At 38.6% G+C, this 23,166-nt stretch overlaps 1 protein-coding gene and 1 long non-coding RNA gene across 3 annotated transcripts in view; one reads left to right on the forward strand and one right to left on the reverse strand.

Moving 5' to 3' along the window:
- HMGCR (3-hydroxy-3-methylglutaryl-CoA reductase) lies at positions 1–20,468 on the forward strand. 2 transcript variants are annotated; one of them, XM_032095474.1, is made up of 20 exons: positions 1–117; positions 3,325–3,520; positions 3,865–3,976; positions 4,502–4,589; positions 4,686–4,770; positions 6,238–6,343; positions 7,279–7,385; positions 7,764–7,880; positions 8,388–8,539; positions 9,378–9,622; positions 9,766–9,938; positions 10,393–10,587; positions 11,650–11,808; positions 12,632–12,789; positions 13,936–14,041; positions 15,313–15,483; positions 17,535–17,675; positions 17,783–17,941; positions 18,229–18,383; positions 18,534–20,468. In XM_032095474.1, the coding sequence occupies exons 2-20, from the start codon at positions 3,356–3,358 to the stop codon at positions 18,586–18,588; spliced, it is 2,649 nt and encodes an 882-aa protein (XP_031951365.1). In that variant the 5' UTR covers positions 1–117; positions 3,325–3,355; the 3' UTR covers positions 18,589–20,468. The 2 variants fall into 2 exon arrangements, with proteins under 2 accessions (XP_031951365.1, XP_031951366.1); XM_032095475.1 differs by having other exon boundaries at positions 26–114.
- The window catches only part of LOC116437610, a 9,012-nt gene continuing 5,500 nt past the window's right edge, over positions 19,655–23,166 (reverse strand). The window contains exon 3 of the long non-coding RNA XR_004237382.1: positions 19,655–21,902. This is a non-coding gene — a long non-coding RNA (uncharacterized LOC116437610). The remainder of the gene's footprint in view (positions 21,903–23,166) is intronic.

The raw sequence follows: 23,166 nt of genomic DNA on the forward strand, positions 1-23,166 counted from the left end.
TGTCCTTACGCGGGGGACGGGGCGCGGCGCGGGGCGGGGGCGGCGGGGCGGAGAGGGGCTGTCGGTGCAGTCCGAGGCGCGGCACGACGGACCGGGGAGCGCGGCTGGAGTGAGGTGGTGAGCAGGGCCCGGCGGGGCTGCGGGCGGTGGGTGTGGGGCTGGCAACGCGGGTCCTCCGTGCCCGGCGGGCGGGCCCCGGCTCTGGGCCCCGAGTGCCCGGTCGGAGAACGGGAGGGTGGCGGCGGCGCAGGACGGGAAAGGCGCCATCGCCGCGCGTGGGGAGCGGTGTCCGCCCCGCCTCACCGCGGCCCTGGGTGGCGTGCGGGGGATGCCCGCGTCGCCGTCCTGGTACCTTGACGCCGCCGTGCTGCCCGCGGGCTGTGGGGCGGCCCCGGCCGTGCCGCAGCAGTGCTGAGCCCCCCGCGTTTCGCCGGGGGCTGCAGCGATGGGCCTGCAAGGGGGTGGCTTTCTCCTCCTTGAAAAAACTGCCTCCCTGGCAGTGTGTCAGGATCTGAGTGCTGTCCTGTAGGTTCCAGGTGAACTCTGCACAGGTTTTCGCTTGGCTGTTTTTGCCGCTTGATTCCTGTAGATATTGCTGAGTCAGGTGGCAAGAGATGAGAAATTTGTGCTGATCTAATAGATGGTGTTGTAGAGGATGGCTCTGAGGTTAGTGAGAGCTGTGTGACAAACCTTAGGAATTTTAGAGGCTAGTCGTACAGTTACGTGGTTGATAATTGCTCTAAACCATTACGTACAACCGGTCTAGTTTGCTTTTTACACTCTGGTTAATTTTTTGAGGGGGCCACATTTGGGGTTTGTTTGTATTTTGCATTCTGTTTTGATTCCCAAAACGGATTGCTTTATTTTCTAGTCTCATAGAAATTTTTGATTGAAAACAAAGGCGAGCAGGATTTATGAAGAGTCCCTTTTGAACCACCATTTTGAAACTCAATAGAATTACATAAATGTTAAATTTTAGCTTTATATTTAGTGTTACATCATGCTACAAGTCAGTGTGTGTGTATAAATATTTTAAACAGAGTTATCAGCTGATGTTATACGCTGAAATTTTTTTTTTATAGTTGACTCTAAAGCAAGATCAGCATGTGAAATCATCAATATTTTCTAGAAGAGTCAACTGCATAGCAAAAAGCATCTTGCACTTTGGGCAGGTTAAATAAACACGAAAACTTAAAAGAATCCTTTTAGGTTAGGAGCTAGTATCACTCAGTTAACCCCAAGATGAGTCATGAGACATAGCAGCAGTTAATAATAAAAGTAAGATATTATGGATCATTATTGTAATAAATGAATTAATGAGTTTTCCCCCATAAATGTGAAAAACAAATTCTGAAGAAAAGATTTTGAAATCTTTCTAGCCCTCGTAATGGTTTTTTTGATTGCCAGATAAATTGTAATTCCAATTTGCCAAATTAGTTGTATTAGCAGTATTACTAGGTACAGGACTGGTAGAACTCTATAAAATCATTTAGTAACTGCTAGTTCTGATTTTCCTGAAATAGAGTAGTATTCAAAATTATTTGTATTTTCAGAGGATGTTGCAATGCCTTTTTTATTTTTTGTGTTGTTTCAAAATCTTCAGCACAGGTATACTTCTGGCTGGGTTATTTTATTTTTCCTAATTAAAAGATAACTTCCATTGTGCTGAGGAGAAATGATAATACTAGTTTGAAACAGGTTTGCAATAACATAAATATACAAAACAGAATGTAGATTATATGATATAGGGGAAAAGAAGAGATAATATCAGCTTTAAAAAGAGGAGTTTGGTTTTTAATTTTATTTTTTAAAAGCATTTGATCAGGAAGTGAAATAATTTGTTCATAAGGAAGGCAGTCTTCTCAATTATTTTCCCCATTTGACTCCATGAGCCACAAACATCCTGCCACACCTTCACGGTGGAAGGATGAAGAAAAATAGTTAAGTGCTGCTGGTGCTCATGTGAGTCAGATTGGTATTGGTGGGAAACCAAGATGATTCTGGTATCTTCAGGAACACTTAGGCAGATAGATTTGCCCTATTATTTTCTCCATTGAACGTCACCTTTGTTTTTAATGTCCAAGCAAAAGAAATAATGCCAGAAGCCCTATGGATGGATTGTTGCATTTAGGACAATGCAAAGGGATTTTTTTAATCCACTTTGAAGTGGCCCAGTGTAGAGCCCTCAGTCCTCCATGGAAATCTTGCAGTGTTAGGTAAATACTGAATTATAGATTTTTGCTGTTAGCCAGGCTATTAAGCATTTTTTTGAGCTTTACAATGCAGTTTTGTAAGCTATTGTTTTTGTGCAGTGAGGAAAGGAAAGTGCATTTACTAATGCATGTAAGAGAGAATGTCACGCCATTTTGTTTCTATGCTATAAAACACAAGTAAACATCTTTGATAAGCCTGCACAGAGCAGGTAGACCAGGATGTGGTCTGAAGGATGTGTTCAACATTCATGTTGTTAGTTACATGAAATACAGCTGTGAAAATTTCTGGTAAATGTTTGTTATCTGTTGGAAGCAAAGGAATGATGAAATGCACCAGTAACCAGGAAATAGTAATGGGTAGAAGAGAACTACCGCAATACTGTTATGTGAGGACTTGCATGCTTCAGATGAAGAAGGAATATTTTTGAATGTAATTAATTTGTATCACGGAATAATACTGAACAGAAAGTAGGGAAGACACAGTCAGAAATGCAGTTCCTGTTGTTGAACATTACCAGTAATGGTTAACTGATAATTTTTATAGCTCATCCATGTTTTTGATAGGAAGAATGAGTACAGAGAAGTAACGGAATTTGGTGAGTGCTTACATAGATGGTAAAAAAAAGAATTTTGAGTCACAGCAATATCAAAATTGTATGATAGGAAGATTCTGAGAGATCTGGTGAGAGTAGGGAGGCCTTACTGTTAGAATCACAGAATCTTCCAGTTTAAAGGGACCTGCAAGAGTCATTGAGTTTAGCTGTTAAGTGAATGGTCTATATTGGGATTGAACCCTCAGCCTTGGTATTATTAGCACCATACTTTATGAATGACCTAATCCCAGTGGCAAAGACCTTGAAGAAACCAGGGAGATGTGTATTACAAAAAAAAGGTTGAGAAGACAGGAGCAGATCATATTATATTTCGGAATATTATAAATAGATGTGTTTTACATGGAAGGTTGAAGGAAAGGTGAAGATTAGTTTCCTTACTCATCTCTGACTTATGTGGTTTTGCCTTTTATTTCCTGAAGGATGTCTTGTAGGAAAGTGTAGAGCTCTGTCTTCTTTCACTGAATCTTGTACTTACATAAAATATTCCATTTTTGCAGGTTTGCTAAGTATAGAAAAACAGCCTTGAAAATGCTGTCCAGACTCTTCCGAATGCATGGCCTTTTTGTAGCCTCTCATCCATGGGAAGTCATTGTGGGAACAGTGACTCTCACCATCTGTATGATGTCTATGAAGATGTTCACTGGGAATGATAAGATCTGTGGCTGGAATTACGAGTGCCCCAAACTTGAAGAAGTAAGGATTTAAATTAATTTTATAGTACTTGGTGTTAAATCAGTAGATCCAGGGTTTTCTATGGAATATGATCAGGCTGATGTATTAGGAGTAAAGTAGCCATGCAGAACCTTCTTCATTGCCTTCTTTTCTCATTTTGGATATTAAAGCTGTATGCAAACAGTGATGTACTAATGAACAAGCCTTTTAGTATTTTATTTTTTAAGGCAAGACTAGCAGTGGTATTTATTTTATTCTGAAACTTCACTTTTAGTGCAGCATCACAATGGATTTTTTTATTACTGAAACTTAACAAGTTATTCCTTAGTGTAAAAGCTAACTAAATTGCTTTATATTTCATACAGGATGTTCTGAGCAGTGACATCATCATCCTGACAATCACACGCTGCATAGCAATTCTTTATATATATTTCCAGTTTCAGAACCTAAGGCAGCTTGGATCAAAATACATTTTAGGTATTGTATCTGATTTTTGTATTTGCTGTATGTGTTTTAATTGTTGGGGAGGGTGACTTACCTAAATTGGTAACAAACAGTAACGTTTTAATCCTTATGTTCAGAACAGGGTTATTTTAATAATTTTCTAGATAGCAGAAAAAATGTTTTGCCTGTATCAAAGTGTGGGGTTTTTTATGAAAGGTTGTGTAGGATTATATAAACGCTGAAAATGTCGTTCTCAAAATAACTGTTTATTGTGTGAAATACTTAAAATTACAGAGCTATTTAAGCCAGTTTTAATTTTGCTGAAAATAAATTGAGAGGATTTATGGCTTTTATTTCTGAGACTTACTTTGAATGCGTTACCAATTTTAGATTTTAATATCTATAAAAATAGCATCTACTTCAGTTTGTATCTTGACTGCTGTTAGTGCACTGAGGCAGAAATTCTCATTCGTCATGATTGATCTAAAAGTGGATTGGTTCTTTATCTTTTCCAATATATATATGAATGAAAAATTTCCTCTTCTCTTGTTTTTTAAGGTATTGCTGGCCTCTTCACAATCTTCTCAAGTTTTGTTTTTAGTACAGTGGTAATTCACTTCTTGGATAAAGAACTGACAGGTTTAAAGTAAGTAGTGAATTGGTATTCTGGATTTCGTGCTTACTTTTTTTTTTTCCCTGTACCGTAAACCTTGAATTTTAAAATATGCCTCTTTTTTTTCAGTGAAGCTTTACCATTCTTCCTGCTTCTGATTGATTTGTCAAGAGCAAGTGCATTAGCCAAATTTGCACTCAGTTCCAACTCACAGGTCAGGGGAGTTATTTTTGAGGATTTTTTTGGTTGGATGGTGTTTTACTTTGGGTTTTTTGTTTGTTTGCCTTACAATGGAGATTTTTAATTTAATGTTCAAAACTGAACTTCATCCCATGGCAGGGGATTAGAACCTAGGCAATCTCTAAGGTGCCTTTCAAGACAAACAATTTTATAGTTGTATGAGTAATTCAAGTGGAGAGACATACAGGCAAATACTGTCTTGGGGATACATAAATAACAATCGGATTCTATCCAGATTCTGTGTTCTCTTGTCTTCAAGCCAGATCAGTGTTCAAGTGAACAGTAACGTGGTAAAATTAGTGTGCATAGCCATGTGCACTGTTAATTGTCTGCATGAGCATGACTTCATAAAATTGAAATTTTAAAGCAGCAATGCTTACAGCTCTTCTAAGGAGGCTAGAGTTCCTAGGCAAAGTCTGCCTTAAAATGGGTATTGACAGAAAAAAAGTTAATTTCTAGGGCACAGGAACAATATATAAAGACACATCTAGTGCTACAGTGTTGCTACTGAATAAAGCGTATTTCTAGGCCAAATGTTGGCAGAATGAATGTAACATATGTGCAAACAGGAGCATCCATGCTCTAATACATTTAGTGCTGCACAGTAGGAGAGATGGACAGGACATCTTGCTTGTCATAGCCGGTAATGTTTGTTTCCTATTAGTCCGAGTTCAATCCCAAAGTGGGAGTAATTAATACTTACAAAACCCTGTACATGGCATTTGCACATACTAATTCTGACAAAATATTATCTATTATATTTTAATTTAGTATATATTATGCTGTACAGTTTCTATATATGCAATATAATGTGTTCTGTATTATTTTATGATAACTGCAAGTACAGAATTTTTACTAATTTTCAAGAAAATATTTTACAAATAGGTTTACTCTACAGTTTTTTTTTTCTGTCTGTTGCCCCAAAAACACCGAACTCTCTAGAGCAAACTCTCTAGAGTTTATCATGCTTGCCTTCTGGAGGAAACCCCTTTTCCCCTAGCAGAAAGCTTTATGCCTTTTTTGACCTCTCTTCTATCAGCTGAGTTAAATATAAAACACTGAAGTAATAGTAGTGAGGGTACAGATATGTGGTTATAAGAAATTTTGAAATGCCATGGCACAAGTGCCTTCTATTTCATGTCTTCAAATTTAGAAGTGTTCTTTTGTATTTACTGTAATTAGTGTCTCTGCCCATCAGTGTTGAAGCAAAGGTAGAGAAATTAATCAAAATGAAGTAATTTTGTGTCAATAGGCTGTCAAAGTATAATAACTTAGAGAAAATAGAACACATTCTGTATATGCTTTCTCATAATAGTTCATCTTCAATGTATGTTTTTACAAGGCCTTAGTGCCATAATACTACTCAGTTTACTAGTCTTGTTATGTCTAACTCAATTTCGTTTTTGTCTTCATATTAATGGACAGAAATTTTTCTTTTTAGGATGAAGTAAGAGAAAATATTTCACGTGGGATGGCAATATTAGGCCCTACGTTTACACTGGATGCCCTTGTGGAGTGTCTTGTAATCGGTGTTGGTACCATGTCAGGTGAGCCATACGGTCTAGGGGTCTAAGTGCTTCCAGTTAAAAAAGGCTTTTTGAGAGACATTAGGATATGGAGAGTTTCAAATAATAGGTGTTACCCATGAGAGTGGAGTGACTTAATCTATTTATTTATCTTCTAATTAGCTTATTTTACTGGTTTCTTACAAATATGAATAATACGTACATGTTGGACCAAAGTTTGAAATACAAGTAATTTTTGTATTTCTTGAGCATTGCATAGTAGGAATGAACTTCTGTGCATCTGCTTTCATAAAATTTGTTTGGGTTTTTTTCCAGCTATATTTCATACCTTAACAGCATGTTCCAGAGCACTTGCTCTTGCTCTTCAAGTAACTCCGTTTTTTTCAGGGTATTGTGTATTAATAAGCTGTTTTCTTCTTTATATCTTTGGGACAAAAACTCATTTTGGTATGGCAAATAGGTTTTTTTTAAATAGTTTATACTGTTAGTTCTTTCATTCTTACTAAGGCAGTGTTGTATTCAATGTGCAACATGGCTAATGTGGCTTTTTCTGGATACTTGTGAAGGAGTAGGCAGGGTGTATACTGTTTCTTCTTGCCTGAACTTCCCATCTTTCAGAAAGGAGTTGAATACATAATGTTGGCTAGTTTTTCTTTGCTTGGTTAAGTAAGGAGTTTCAAGCTTTCATTGTGAAGTTTTAAAATCTTGGTGAACTTTATTTGTATTCATTTAGAATTACACCTTAAAATACTTTTCTGTCAATACGTAAACACATGTTGTGCTTAGAATAAGATAGTGCACAATTACTAGGGATTAAGATGCTTGTTTTTAATTAATCTAGATAGTTTCTTCTGTAATCTGCAATGTCAGTTTAATGGTTTCTTTCTTAGTTCTGCAGCACTTCTTCAAGTATAGCTAACTGCATATTTAAATGTAAAAATTGTCTTTTTATTTAGGTGTACGACAGCTTGAAATTATGTGCTGCTTTGGCTGTATGTCTGTTCTTGCCAACTATTTTGTCTTCATGACCTTCTTTCCAGCTTGTGTGTCCTTGGTATTGGAGGTAAGACCAACTTCAAGACAGCCTCAAGTTTAGTATTCAGCCCTGTGCTTCTGTAGGCTATAATTTTCATCCTGGAGTTACATGCCGGCATGTTCGTCTTCCTTTCAAATTGTACTGGTGACAGTAACTTGTAAATATTACTGTAAATGAATCACACTCAGTAGTAGTTCTGATCTAAAGCAGAATAAACAGATTATACTGTAACTTACTGTCTGTCCAGGGTTTTTCACAATGGAAGTCTAATGTAAGCTGAACAGTAGACTGTAGACTCTTGGTAATTTCTCAATGATCAAATAAAAATGCAGTGAATCTTATTTATTGGTTCTTCTAATATGTACTATATATGACCTAATTTTAAATTTTGGGGTTTTTTTGCAGCTTTCAAGAGAGAGTCGTGAAGGGCGCCCTATATGGCAGCTTAGTCATTTTGCTCGTGTTCTGGAAGAAGAAGAGAATAAACCAAACCCTGTAACACAAAGAGTCAAAATGATTATGGTTTGTGGCTCTTTCTTCTGTGGTTACGCAAATTAGTGAGGTGTCCTTGTGCAAAAAATCAAGCTTTTGTTTCCTATAGGCTTGTATTCTCCAGCCCATTAGTCTGATTTACAGTGGTAGTTTTTAATAACTTCCCCTCTATCTACATGTGTCATTTTTCCTGCCTATGCCATTTCTGTGCCAAGCACTCGGGGCTCTTTCATGTGTACTAATTCCCTCCCTCTTACCCCTGCAGTACCCGCAGCTTCCTTTGCTTAGTTCTTGAGTGAGAGAAAAAAATATGGGTGGGACACATCCAAAGCTACTATACAACAGTGTAACAGTAGGCCAAAAAGGGTGTTAATAAGAGGTGTGGAAAATCAGCTTTTAGACTTTAGAGGCATGGGAAGCATGGGGTAAAAAACACCAAAAAAACTCCAAACAAGAAGAGGACAATATTTACTCTTAGTAGATTAGATACCAAATTACATTTGAGAAATTAATACTTGTTTTGTGTTTTTGGTACAGTCGCTGGGTTTGGTTCTTGTTCACGCCCACAGTCGTTGGATAGCAGAACCAGCTGCTCAAAACAGTACTGTTGAAAATTCAGTGGGATTGGATGAGAATGCACCGAAGCGAATTGAACCTAATGTTTCACTGTGGCAGTTCTACCTTTCTCGGTGGGTGGCTTCACAGAAGTGTGATCATGCTGTGTTTCTACTGCTGCCAGGCTAGAAGCTTGTTGTCCTAGAGCACAATACTTGTGGACTTGCAGGTCTGACCACTGTAGGATTTCTTGGAACCAGAGGTGACATTTCAGAAGACATGCCAATATTATGCCATTTGTCCAAACCCTTGAAGTAGTCAAGAACATGATCAAGAGCTAGCTGTCCTGTATGCGTCAAAACATTGTCTTTTCCCACTAGCATCTTTCATAGCATACTGGAAGATAAACTTCAGACTGCATTAGAGTAATTACTTATTCAGAGCTTCTGACCATTCACACAAAAGTGCAAAACCCATTTTATACTATGGCTTTTCCTTCAGCTTTATTCAAGTTAGTGTCACCTGTGGTTTCATGTTATTTCTGAGAACTCAGAACCTTCTGATTTAGCCAGGGTTTTTTTTCCCCTCTTAGCAGTTCATCTTGCATCATAGTAGTCATTAGTGGTAGAGGATGATAAATGAAACTTTCTGTCTTGTCATTGGGGTACAGGTGTTAAATCAATTTGATGTAGCTGTTAGTGAACCTTTTACAGTCATTTTTCCTACTGGGGCTGCTTTTTAGCCAGATTTAGCTAAATTTAGCTCTTTAATGACATCTGAAGATTTTTATGTTGATAGTAGTATCCTAGCCTAGCATACTTCGATGTCCTGGTAGAAAATATCTTTTGACTGGAATTTCTTTAACTATAAATGATAATGGAATTACTACCCTTTCTGAAGCAAAGAATGTAAGAATGCTGTTATAAGCAACAAATTGTATGTACTGTGTATTTACTTTTTGAACTTTTTTAGAATGGCCAGTATGGATATTGAGCAAGTAATCACTCTTGGATTAGCTCTTCTCCTTGCTGTCAAATACATTTTCTTTGAGCAAGCAGAGACTGAATCTACCCTCTCACTGAAGAATCCCATAACATCTCCTGTGATGGTACAGAAAAAGGTCTCTGAAAATTGTTGCCGGAAGCAGACTGGACTTCTGAAAAACAATCACAAATCTAACACAGCAGAAGAAGCTTTCATTCCCAAAGATGGAAGTGGTAGGTAATTTTTACAAATCTAAAGACTGGACCCATTCATGAGTATTTGGAGCAAACAGAGCAATCTGTGGTTGCATGATAGATTTGGTATCAAAACTTCAGGATTTTGTAAACCGGAGTTCATTTTGATTATCTTTGTGCAGCTGAAGTCATAAAACCTGTATTAGCAGAGTCATCAGTCAAGGCTACATTTGTGGTTGGCAATTCCGGCCCTGTAGAAACTTCTTCATATCTCAGTGGAAAAGAGGAAGAAATTGAGTTACCTAAAGAACCACGTTCTATTGAGGAATGTGTTCGTATACTTGGAAATGCGCAGGTATAGAAAAATAACTTTTTTTTATTTAACCTCTACTGCAACATCTGATTTAAGAATTGTTAGAGTTCTTTTCCCAGCTTTTAGATTCTCCCATTGGTTTTGATCTCATTCTTCAGAAAATTACATGGCTTTAATAACTTTGGGGGGGTGTGGAGGTCATGAGTAAAACAAAACCCTTTAATGAGTTACTTCTCAAGTCAGTTGAGAAGGGTGGGGGGAGGGAGCAGCTTCATCATTCATAGCATACCAAGTCTTTGGAGCTTCATCATGTACACATACAAGTGTGCGTCTGATCATGAAAGTTCTTGATCATATTCCAGCCTGCTGTAAAACCTGATGTTTGTAGTTGACACCTTTAGCAAAGTAAAGTTGTTAACCCTTTTTGTTTTGGAAACATTTAAAAGGATTTTCACCAGGAGAATCTGTGTTTTCTCTCCATCCTTCATGTTTCCAGGAAGGAGCAAAATTTCTTACTGATGCTGAGGTTATCAGCTTAGTTAATGCAAAGCATATTCCTGCATACAAACTGGAAACCCTGATGGAAACCCAGGAGCGAGGTGTATCCATTCGCAGACAGATGTTATCTAAGAAACTTCCTGAACCTTCCTCTTTGCAATATCTTCCTTATAGGAATTATAATTATTCTTTGGTAAGTACTAAATAGACAAGCAAAACTCAGTGTAAAACTGTTTTCCAAACACGTGAACAAGGCCTGTTGGAATGAGTCCAGAGGAAGCCACTAAGTTGATCAGGGGTTGGAATACCTCTCCTGTGAGGACAGGCTAAGAGAGTTGGGGCTTTTCATCCTGGAAGAGGAAGCTTTTGGAAGAGCTTATAGCACTTTCCAGTACCTGAAGGGGGCTTAAAAGAGAGCGGAAGAGGGACTTAGCACAAGGACACGTAGTGAAAGGACAAGGGGGAAGAGCCTTAAGCTGAAGAAGGGCAGATTTAGATGTTAGAAGAAATTCTTTACTGTGAGTATGGTGAGACACTGTAACAGGTTGCCCATAGAAGCTGTGGATGCTCCAACCCTGGCAGTGTTCAAGGCCAGATTGGATGGGACTCTGAGTAACCTGGTCTAGTGAAAGGTGTCCCTGTCTTGGGCAGGGGGTTTGGATCTTGATGGTCTTCATGGTCCCTTCGAACCCAAACAAGTCTATGATTCTATGAAATAAATCTTTAGTGATGTATGTGAATTGACAATGACCTTGGTCAAAACTGATGTAGAAGGAAAAAAATAAAAAGCAAACATAAGGCACCCCCTTAATTGCTCTTGATGTTTTTTAACCTAGGGCAGTGGGTGAGTTTTGTAAGTTATCCAAAAAATATTTCCTATCAAAGTATGCAGCTGCCTTATCTCAGAAATGCAGTCCTACTAATACTGAGTCACAGTTCAACTGAATGATAATACTACCTTGAGCTCAAGTTAAAGCTGAAAATTATTTTAAACTAATTTTAAAATTTTAGGGTTATTTAAATAACATTTAGTGCTGTATAGAATTAAATACATCTGCCTGGACTTGAATAGTGATAGCTGTTGATAGCTGTAGCTGTTAACTTTTTGAAGTAGCAATGAGTTGCTTTATGGGTAAATTTGTGGGTGTATTTTGCTAAGATACCTTGGTGTAGTCATAGGCGTAGTATATAGCATGCTGTACTGTACCACTGGAGTGTAACCTTAGTGATTGTTTTGTGGGGTTTTTTTTTTAAGGTTATGGGAGCTTGCTGTGAAAACGTGATTGGATATATGCCTATTCCTGTAGGCGTAGCAGGACCACTGTTTTTGGATAACAAAGAGTTCCAGGTGCCAATGGCAACAACAGAAGGATGTCTTGTAGCAAGCACAAACAGAGGATGTAGAGCAATATGTGTAAGTATTGTTTGACTTGAAAAGCTTGAAAAGCTTCCTATATTATAAAACATACTGAAGTTTATATTGTTGGAGTGAAAGCTCCTCTGGACTCAGGCCCAGAGGGAAGCCAAAGCACAGGGATTCAATTAAAACCTTTGGACAAGCTGAGATACATGAAACTACACCAGAGTGAAATAGAAATACAGATTTTTAACTTTTAGTAGAAATATATGCTAAGTGCCTTAAACATTAAAAAACTGTAGCAGAGACCTTAAACACAATTCTTGCTGCAGCAGTGTTACCTTTTGACAGAATTCTTTACTTTAGACAAAATACAGATAGAATTATACTGTTCACATTTTTTAGATAGAGTGTTCACATAAACAATAAGAACTGATAGAAACTCTATATGCAAATCTGTGTGATACCTGTGTAGCACTTGTGTAAGACTTAGGATTGTTAGAATTAGAGCGGGGTAGGTTAAGAAAAGGAAAACTAGAATCGTGTGTTAATTTTATTGGTCAATTAACAAATATAATCCACACTTCTGTAAGAAAAAATATGTGGAGCATATAGAGCATGTAGAAGAAGAACCTGGTTTTGCCTGCTGTTGCTGCTTGCCTTTATTGTGTAACCCCCTTCGAACTCTGCCCTCAAGAAAGCTGTGAGACTATGAAATAAAGAACTTAGCAGAACAGCAGCCTCCTCTGCTCTCTTACCCTGGTCTGAGAAAGAAGGGTACCCCGTCAAAAGCTCAACATTATATAATGCATATTTTTGACTTCCTGAAAACTAAAATTTCAGTAATCTTACTCTGTTCCTCTTCTGCTTTGGCTTTTAGCTTGGTGGAGGAGCAAGTAGCCGCATTTTGGCAGATGGGATGACTCGAGGACCTGTTGTAAGGTTGCCCACTGCTTGCCAGGCTGCAGAGGTGAAAGTCTGGCTTGAAAGCCCTGAAGGTTTTAAAATAATGAAGGAAGCTTTTGACAGCACAAGTAGGTTAGTACAATGGCTGTTCCAGCTTAATTTCCAGACATAAGACTTCTATGGATGGTAGAAGACTTCTATGGATTGTTTTTTTGGAGTACTGCAATAGAGGAAATTACATCTTTGTTTTGGCTAGCCCATGTAGTGAGTATCTAAAAGGACAAAAGTCACTCTGGCTATGTACCAAGGCTAGCAATAAGCATTTTTCACTGACAGTGGTAAACTACTGTATATTAACAACAAATAGATACACATTGTGTAATAATTAATAGAATATTAGTTTGTCTAAGCATTTAAAAAAAATCCTAAGCTTATTTTGATTTTTACTAGGCAAAGTAACTGTAACTGTAGTTACTATGCAGAAAAAAACCCTCGAAGTTTGGTCTTTGACCTTTCAGATGATAATATTAATACTTAATCTGTGAGGTTTCAGAAAGTACAAGATAAACTAATGCTAGAGCTGAAATGCTAAAAAATGTAAAACAGTGCTAAGAATAAGTCTGTTTCGAGGCTTAGAATTTTTTCTAAGGCTTATGATTACCTTCTTACTGTAGGAAGATTCAGACAGAGATTTCCTTACTTGTTGTGTTTCTTAACAAGTGTCAGCCAAAGATACATCTGTATTTTGGCCAGAATCAGCTCATGCTGCTTTTTAAATGCTGTATTTTCTGCGTTTTGAGCGACCTGTGCAGCTTGCACTGTTGAAGATAGCATGCTTTTTGCCTTGCTGTAAAACTGACATCAGAATTTCCAAAGGCCTCATTGTTACTTTATATCTGGTAGTGAGATGTTTTAAGGAATACAAATGAATAAAGTTGATGTTAGCAGTTCAGGATATTTTATTTCTTGAAGTCCAGAAAACATAAAAAGGCAGTGAACACTTTTACAGTGAATATTTTTAAGGTACTTATTCAAGAAAACACCATCCCTGGAAGTGTTCAAGTAATGACTAGGTATTGCACTTGGTGCTGTGGTGCTTTTGAAAAGGTGGTTGTCTGTCAAAGACTGGACTTGTCTTACAGGTCTTTTCCAAAGGATTCCTGAAGGAATGTGTGCTTCTGTATTTAGCAGCACAATTTGCAAAGATTTACTGTCATTTTGCCACTTAAAACTAATCTTCCCTTGAGGATTGTAAGTAATTGTTAAATTTTCTTGCAGGTTTGCCCGCCTACAAAAACTTCTCATCAGTTTGGCTGGTCGTAACCTTTATATCCGTTTTCAGTCTGGAACAGGGGATGCAATGGGAATGAATATGATTTCAAAAGTAAGGACCAGTCCCTTTAAGTATTTTTTTAAAATGTATATTCCTTTTAAAAATAAAGGTAGCCTAATAACCTGTGACTACTTGACATCTGAAAGACAGATAAGACACAGTGCTCTTTGCACAAAATAATAAAAATGTTTGATTTTGTCAAGTATAGACTAGAATAGGCAGAGAATGATGAAAGAAAAAAGTAATTTTTTATTTTAATTTTTTAATAATTATTTAAAGAAAGTATTTTTGATAATAGGAGAAACTAAGTTGGTTGCTCTGTTGCTTGGAGCAAAAGATTTTATCCAGCAGTAATTATTCTGTTACTGTGTTTATCACTTCCTAGTAAATAAAGGATTAGGAGTGGCAGCAAAAAGGTGTTCTCTAGTTTTGTTTGTTTGTTTTTATGCAAATATGTGGAAGACATAATCCTTAGATTACTGGGATGCCTTAGGCTATATGAAATGAATAGTCTTAAACTTTTTATAGGCAGTCAAAACCATTATATAAGTGGATCCGATCATAGATGAGTCCTAATATAGCAGATTTTCTAGTCTGATTTCCTGGTGTAGAGAAGCTCTTTGCACTACATTTGAAATTAACTCATTTCATGCCTGTAATGTTTCACTTGGTTCATGTTGTATCTTCAGTATGGTAACCATATGTCCATGCACCTAGAGTGGATCCAGGGAGTCTGTATGTATTGGGAAAAATCATTTATTCCCCAGTATAATTCCCAAAGTGGTTAGAGAAAAGACAGTTGTAATTGTTTGGGTTTTTTCCCTCCTGTTTCTTGTTTCTTCATGAAATGGTGTTCTTTTCTTCCACTGTACCTGATTATCTGTGGATGCAAAAATGCTGCTAGCAAGAAATTTTCCTGCTTCTTTCTAAGTCCGTGGGATACTTTTCTCTCTCACAGAAGAGGCAGCAGAGTTCTATAAACTATGAACACCTGCGACCTTGACGAGCTTTGTTTATAGTACAGTAGGAAAATATTCTGACAATGGATGTTTTAGGATTTTAGCCAATCACCCCCAATGGGTGGCTGATCCTTTGTCCAATTGGACTATGAAAAAAAATGTCTATAAAAGAGTTTGTAAAATAATTAAATAAATCAGTCTTGCTGCAGAATTCCTGCCTGCTGGATCTCTCTCCCCTCTCCTCCCTACAGCTGTGGGATACAGTAATAATTATCTGATTAGAGTACTGTTCCACTGTCCTTGAGTAGCTTGTTTTACACCCATAACGATAAACGTAGCCTATTACGTGTTTCTCTCTAACAGGGTACCGAAAAAGCACTGGCAAGGCTGAATGAAGAGTTTCCTGACCTTCAGGTTATAGCTATCAGTGGTAACTACTGTACAGACAAAAAACCTGCTGCTATAAACTGGATAGAAGGAAGAGGGAAGTCTGTTGTCTGTGAAGCAGTCATTCCAGCTAAGGTTGTTAGAGAAGTAAGTGTCTGCTCTCTTGTTTATAAAAATGCGTACATTTTGCAAAACTGATGCTCACTTTACATCGTTACATATCAACTGAAAGTTGTTTTCCAGGTAAGGATAGTTCTTACATGTCTTTTCAGGTACTTCTGTAGATAAGCTGTTTTTCCTGAGTCAGTAGATACTTTCTTTTTCATTGTGTCTGGTGTGAAATAATGTGTATGTGTTTAATGATGCATATCTAGTCGAAGGCATCAGGATTTTCATGGTTGACCTTTGAAAAATTACGTCACATTTTGACAGATGTTTACATGTGGTGTTCTGCCTGTCATTAAACCCAGTCTTTTTTTAACCCTTTCACTCATTTTTTTGTCTCACATGCACCTGGCTTTCTCTTCAGGTTTTTATATGCTTCCTACTACCATGAAAACAGATATTCAGGTGGTTTACATTAATTCAAAGCTGTCTTGGCATCTTGCATGACGAAGGGTAACCTTTATAAGCAATGCCAGTTGTATTCTCTGGCCAGCTTGTCCTCCGTGATAACAGGATCTTAGTTTTTCCTCCACCTGAGTTCAGAAGATGGCCTCTGTGTGTCAGACAAAATCCATTGCCTGTTACCTGGTTGCCAGCACTGGCCATGAGAGACAATATCCAGGGAGGAGTTCACTACATTGTAACACTTGTTTGAGATCTTATGGCTGGGTGTTTGCATATTTGATGGGGTTTTTTTTTGTTTGCTTTCCCTTTGTGATTTGTCCAGTCCCTTTTGGAAAACTATGTAAACTTCTAGGACTAGTATTCTGGGCAGAATTCCACAGTCCAGCTCCACCTTGTGTGAGAACTACTTTCTTGTTGATTCTGTTTGATGATGCCCCAGTTTTGTACTGGGTCAGATACTTAAGGCTTGTATCTTCACTCTACTGCTCTAAGATTTTACAGCTGTGACATAGCCCTTCCACATTCTCAGCTATTCTCTTTTTCAGATTGAAAAGTACTAGTTTCTCTATCAGGAATGAGTAATCAGGCTTCTAGCATGTCTTTGCACTTCCTTATCTCTGCATCTTTTACAGTTCTAACATTTCTAAAATTCTGGGTACAGAGTTGGACACAGGATTCAAACTGTATGTGCAGAATGGATTTATACATTGACATAGTTTATGTCTTCTGGGGTAGTTAACTGTTTTTCAAATTGTTGGCATTTTATAGCTGAGTCACTGGCAGTATCTATTACAACCTCTGGATTTCATTCCAGAGTAATAATGGGGAGGTAGTCCTTTTATAATGGACATTGATCATTTGTAGGTAAATTTGGGAAGGTTTTCCTCAAACCCCAGTCCTGTGTGTCACTACATTTACTTATACTGAACTCTTAATACATAAATGTTCCATTTTTGTCAATGTTGCAGACTTGGTGTAGGGCTCCGTAAACAATAACTCTTCCTGCTATGCAGGAATATCCTAAATTTTGCTCAACAATACTATTTCTTTTGACCATCTTTGATCATTTTTATATTAAATTCAGTATAAATCTCTTGAAAGTTTCAAAATACAGTCAGTATAGTATAAATGTGCCACTTAATTTTATATTACTGTGCATAGTGTTTATTTATCTACATAGCATAGTGGCTTGTGTTGGAACTTTTCAGTTTGGCTCCATATTTGTATGCAAACAAATTTGGGAAGAGTTTAGTGTCTGGAACAGGTTGACAGGAACATTACAATCGTGTCAAGCATATCCCAAATTAATGGGATATTTCTGCCAAGATGATTTTGCTTGTTCCATTCCAAATATAAGGAAGACTTTGAAATGAGGTATGCAGCTGTGAGCTTTTCTCAAAGGCCTGTACAAGTACAAACCCTTTGCACTGACTTTTCCATTGTTACTTGGACATCCTACGTTTGAAAGTCTCCTTTGGAAGAAAAATAAAAGGTATCTAGGACAATGATTGAGTCAAATTCCATGTAGAAGCAAACAAGGGGTGAGGGCCATAAATAACCATAAATAGAGTATTTCTACTCCTGCCTGAGGAGAGGGATAGTAAAAATGTGTCTATCACCTTGTCCAGGTGCTGAAAACAACTACGGAAGATCTAGTTGAAGTCAATATAAACAAGAATTTGGTGGGTTCTGCGATGGCTGGTAGCATAGGTGGCTACAATGCACACGCAGCAAACATTGTGACAGCAATCTACATTGCCTGTGGTCAGGTAGGTTTGTTTTACACCAATTCAGATTTTCTTCAGTTCAGTAATCTTAATCAAACACTGATTTAAGTGTCTGGATTGTTATTTTGTTTCTCCTCGTTGATCTGAAGGATGCTGCGCAGAACGTGGGCAGCTCCAATTGCATCACTTTGATGGAGAGAACTGGTTCCACCAACGAAGACCTGTACATCAGCTGCACGATGCCTTCTATAGAAATAGGGACTGTTGGCGGAGGCACTAACTTGCTCCCACAGCAGGCCTGTTTGCAGGTATAGCTCTGAAAGCTACTTACCTTCTTAATCAAAGGTTGCTTTCATGTGGTGTGCAAGCAATATTGTGGGAATGGGGCTGCTTGAAACTTGGTGTATTTTACATGAAAATGTTAGAAATGTGTAATGAATTGTTTTCATATATCCAGTTTCTAAAGCTTAAGACATTTACAGTATTAAAGAGACTCACTCATTGGATATAATTTGGAAAGACTTACTTTAATACTAAATATATCAAAAATTGATTTATATTTCATAGCATAATACTGCCTTGTATTTTTCTCCAGATGTTAGGGGTTCAAGGTGCAAGCCAAGATAACCCTGGTGAAAATGCCCGTCAGCTTGCTAAAATTGTCTGTGCTACAGTGATGGCAGGGGAATTATCACTAATGGCTGCTCTTGCAGCAGGGCATCTAGTCAAAAGCCACATGATCCACAACAGGTAAAAAATGGAAAAATTTGTGTATTTCTCTGCTGTTTTGATCCTCTTACAAGTACATGAGAGTCAATAATAATTATGTGATTAATTGCAATACATAATTCCAGTGTAACATTTTAACTGTCTAATGTAGTTATCTTGCTGTTTGATTAGGTCAAAAATAAATCTACAGGATCTTCAAGGAACCTGCACTAAAAAGGCAGCTTGAATACTAAAACGGCTTTGAAATGAAGAATTGTTCTAGTAACTGACCCAGGTGCACAAGGAAAAAATACCAAAATCTATGAAGTTTAGAATAAAGATTGCCTCCAACTCAATGATGTCTATGTAAGAGAAACTAAGAGATCAAGACTTGAGACTAGTAATACTTGACCTTCTTCAATGGTTAGAGATGACTGTGAAAGAAGTCCTATCAGATGTCTTGAACATGGCTTTTGAATTCTTACTCTTACACATCATTTTCTAAAGAGTCAGTCTTATGTTTTTACAAGTCGAGATTATTTTGCCTAACAAGGTCCTGGTAACTACTAAACTGAAAAGTAATGTAATGTACTTTGTATGTTTAAAGTAACAAAACAAAAGAAGTTGGTGTAAGCTTGGCTTGAATGCACTGGTCCTTGCCATCTCTATTTTCTGGTTAGACAAGCATCTTTTTTAAAGTGATGGCAAGCCTAATCACTTTCTATAAACTCCCAGTTTTAATTTGTTCACATGTAAACAGGTCTTAGGCTATCAAACAGTTTAATTGAATTTTATTAGTTTAATAGAAATCTGTCTATATATAGTACGTAATTTGCTGCTGCTTCAGCTAAGCAGTGTTCAGTGTTGAACTCCAAAATTTAGGTTGTTCCTTTATGTAAAATTTGTGATCTGTAAAGTTCTGAACTGTTAAATATAATCTGTACTGAAGTAGGGAAGAACAGTATCTTCAACTGTTTTGTTACTTTGTAGAAAAAACGAAATGGTACCTTCAAAAACAGTTACGTGTCAGACAGGTGTTTAAGTAAATGTAGTTTCTCAAATTTTATTTTATAGGAGTGCATTCAAACAAACAAGAGTCAAGAAGAGATGTTTACACTTACTTAAAAAGAAGTCTCTTAAGGAATCTACATACACATTGTGTACCTTATGTTGGGGATTTTTTTGTAAGGTGTTTGACACTTATTCTCCAAGAATAGGTGCTTGTCCACTGCTTAAGCTGAGATACAATGAAGCCAGAAAACCACACCGTTCTTAAAAAAAAAAGGGGATTTTCTTCTTTTCATTTCCTTTTAAACTTTTGTTTTGAGGGGGGGGGTAGTATTTATTTTAAGAAGAAATCTTACCTTTTTTGTCAATGAAAAGTACTAATTAAGGGGATTCAATGAAATGACATGTTAATGTAAGAAGCAGTTTTTGTAATAAAATACTGTACTTGGACCAGTGAAGCAGTCTCAGGTGTTGTTACTGTAATAAAGAAAACCCAGGTTTATTCTGGTTTGATTCACCTTTGGGAATACTGCTAAAGGCATAGCCCTGCCTAGTTAATCACAGGATGAAGATTATTAATATGCTTGATGATTTTTTTGATTGGTTGGTTTGGGCTTTTCTTGTTTGACTTTTGTGGGGGGAATCTGGATTGGGCTGGTATTCCTGCACCATCATTCCTGAAGGGGTGACTAGTAGAGGTGCTCTTCTAATGTGCAGATTTGATATACATCATGGTGGGTTGCTTTGTAGTACATCTACGCATTAATATCCATTGTAATGAGCTCATAAATGTAATGTGCAAGCATGAAGACATACTACATGCTAGATATGTTATAATGGCATGTAAATAGTAAATGCCATGAATGTTTATCTTCCTGCAGTATTGTTGCTGATCACTACTATTTTTATTTAAGAAAACTTGGAATTACTTTGTTTCTATGTTCATTCAATGATTTATTTAAAGTAACACTGGTCGGGCAATAAATGGTGGTTCAGTGTTCATTTTGGTGGATTTTACTGACATTCTGTCTGGCAGAATTACCTTTTTGTATTATTACTAAACTGTGTACATTTTGGTACAGAACTACTTTCTCAGTTTCAGTAAAACCATGGAAAACACATTGGCATAATTGTGGTATTTTAAGCTTACTTCATGACTTAGTGACTTATATTTGTAGAGTCTAAACTAAGAGAGTTAATGAAGAGACACACTGGCAAGCAGTGCTAAACACAGTGGGGCTGTGACACCGGAACTTCTCCCCTTGTTTGCAGAAGCCTGTTGGCACTCATTTATTCTCCTCAAAGCTTAATTAGGCAGTTTGCCCACGGGGGAGAACTAACTCACTGCAACATTGGAGATACCTTCTGCTGGGGCCTGTTTGGCAAAATCAAACCACCTGTCTAGAATCTAATTTCTAGAGATGCCATGACTTCAGTGCTGTACTTTTACTATTGATAATGGCTTTCCAAATATTTTAAAACCCTAGGGAAAAAAACCCCCAGCAAAAATAGTGAGTTTGACTCTGGTACCATCTTGCTTCTCTCTTTACCTCATTTCTCCTCTTTGTCCTGAATCTACTTTACCCTGTAACACACCAGCTCCCTTCTGCTGCCTGGGGTGGAAGTTTCAGCGCTGTGACTCTTGCAAGCACTTCAGCCCCAGCTGCCTCTAACCACACAGTCGTTGCCCACTTTGATTTCCCCAGCTGCTGTAAGGCCCTGTCAGTGAACTGAGTGTTACTGAACCTTCCTGACGGAGGGAGCAGCTCCGGCACAGGGACGCACACCACCACTCTGTGCACAGCTGTGATACTGGAAGCCTGGTATAGCAGGTGCTTATCTGGGGGGATGTGGCTCTGCCAGGCTCTGCCAGGCTCCAGCACAGGCATTCCTAGGCAGGCACTCTGATTCCTGGAAAAGAGCACAGCTGGGAGACCACTTTTTGGGTGCAGTGAGAGCTCTGGCTACTACTCGGAGTGCTTTTCAGATACATGATCCTCTCTGTTTCTCTTAGGGCATGGCTTACCATATTCAAGGTTGTATCCTCTTTCTCCCTATGGCTTAGGTTAGGGAAGGTTCACATTGCACAATGACACCTGCTGAAACAAGATGATGGTTTGGGATCCTCTCTGTTGCCTCAGGGCAGGCCTCTCAGGTCCACTTTGCCTTGCATGCAGAGCAATGACACTGCTGTGCATCCAGTGACACCCCTAGCACTGACAATTCTGTACCTTCTCCTCCTGCCCCGGGATGACTGCTGGCCCCAGGCTCACCCTGCTTACCAGCCTGTGGGAAGGGGGAGGCCTGCCTCCAAAGTTAACCTCATCTCAGTGCTCCAGGGCTTTAGCAATCTGTTACACAATGCAAAATTACTTAGCATCCTATCTTCACCTCTGGTTTAACTTCAGTCTGCTCTTAGGGGACTCCAGGAGCTTTGGCCCCAGCTTTCACAGGTGTTCCCAGTCCATTCCCACTAGGACTTAGGCCTTCTAGAAGAACAGGGTGGGTTGACCTTGTTTTCTGCCCCCACTCCAGCAGGACAGGAAAGAGAAACTGTAAAGGCAAAAGTGAGAAGACATAGATTGAGACTGCTTAAAAGGTAAAGTGAAGCTACATACGGAAAGCAAAACAATTTATTCACGATTCCCCATCATCAGGCAGAGCCTCAGCCCACTAACAGTTACTTGAGAAGACAAGTGCCACAGCCACAAATGTTCCCCTTTCCTCATCTTTTTCTCGGAGCTTTTGGTGCTGGGCAAAATGCCATCTGGTATGGAATATCGCTGTGGTCAGTTGTGATCAGACATGACTCCCTGCATTCCCTCAGAGCCTCTCACTCACCTCCAGCCCACTCACTGGCAGCAAATGCAGGAGAGAAAGATGCACAAAAAGAAAACCTTCATGCTGGCAAACCCTGCTCAGCAACAGCCACAATGCTGCTGTGTAACCAATGCCCTTAGTCACAAATCTAGAACACAGCCTCATACAGGCTGCTATGGAGACAGCCACAGCCAGTACAAAAATAGAAAATCTAGATCTTGGCACCAGTATCCACAACAACTGAGATCCACAACAGCCAAGTAAAGACCAGCTCTTAGAATCACAGAATGGTTTGGGTTGGAAGGGACTTTAAAGAAAGCATTAATTTTCAACCCCCAAACTGTGGGCAGGCACACCTTCACTAGACCAGAGAATCATGGAATCATTTAGATTGGAACAGACCTTTCGAATCGAGTCCAACTCTAAACCTAACACTGCCAAGTCCACAGGCTAAAAAGGCATCGACCTGGTGGACCTGTTATGTTTTCAGGGTTCTTCCTTCCTGTTATGTGGCCTGATGGCACACACTGAAACAGACATGATGCAATTCTCTTCCTCTCCCTGTATCCTGGAGGCCTTTCCCATAGACATAATACACCAGACACAACCTGGGTGTCAACAGGAGCCAGCCCTGTTTCCTTTCTCCTCCTTGTAGTGATTAATCTCCAGCTCATACCAGGCAGCAGTAGCAGAATGGAAAAAATTACCTCTTTCTTTATCCACTACTAGAAACATGAGATCAGGTTGCTCAGAGCCCCATCCAACCTGGCCTTGAACACTTCCAATCATAACTTCCCTGTTCCAGCATCTCGGCATCCTCACAAGAAGTAATTTCTCCCTTACCCACTTGATTCTTCTGGAGAAGAATTCTACAAGGTCAGTCCATTTGCACAAGCTGCAACACCAGGATGAATTTAACCATGCCATAAAATGATGCCAGTTACGAATCTCATGTAGGACCGTTGAGCGAAGGACCGCAATTAGGCAAGTCTATCAT

Source organism: Corvus moneduloides, chromosome Z (genome assembly GCF_009650955.1).
Source record: "Corvus moneduloides isolate bCorMon1 chromosome Z, bCorMon1.pri, whole genome shotgun sequence".
Classification (NCBI taxonomy): domain Eukaryota; kingdom Metazoa; phylum Chordata; class Aves; order Passeriformes; family Corvidae; genus Corvus; species Corvus moneduloides.

Coding starts and splice junctions, on each gene's coding strand:
- HMGCR (XM_032095474.1), top strand. CDS start 3,356: ATGCTGTCCAGACTCTTCCGAATGCATGGCCTTTTTGTAGCCTCTCAT. Junction 4,771..6,237: donor CACTCAGTTCCAACTCACAG/GTCAGGGGAGTT, acceptor TTTTCTTTTTAG/GATGAAGTAAGAGAAAATAT. Junction 9,939..10,392: donor GTATACTTGGAAATGCGCAG/GTATAGAAAAAT, acceptor TCATGTTTCCAG/GAAGGAGCAAAATTTCTTAC.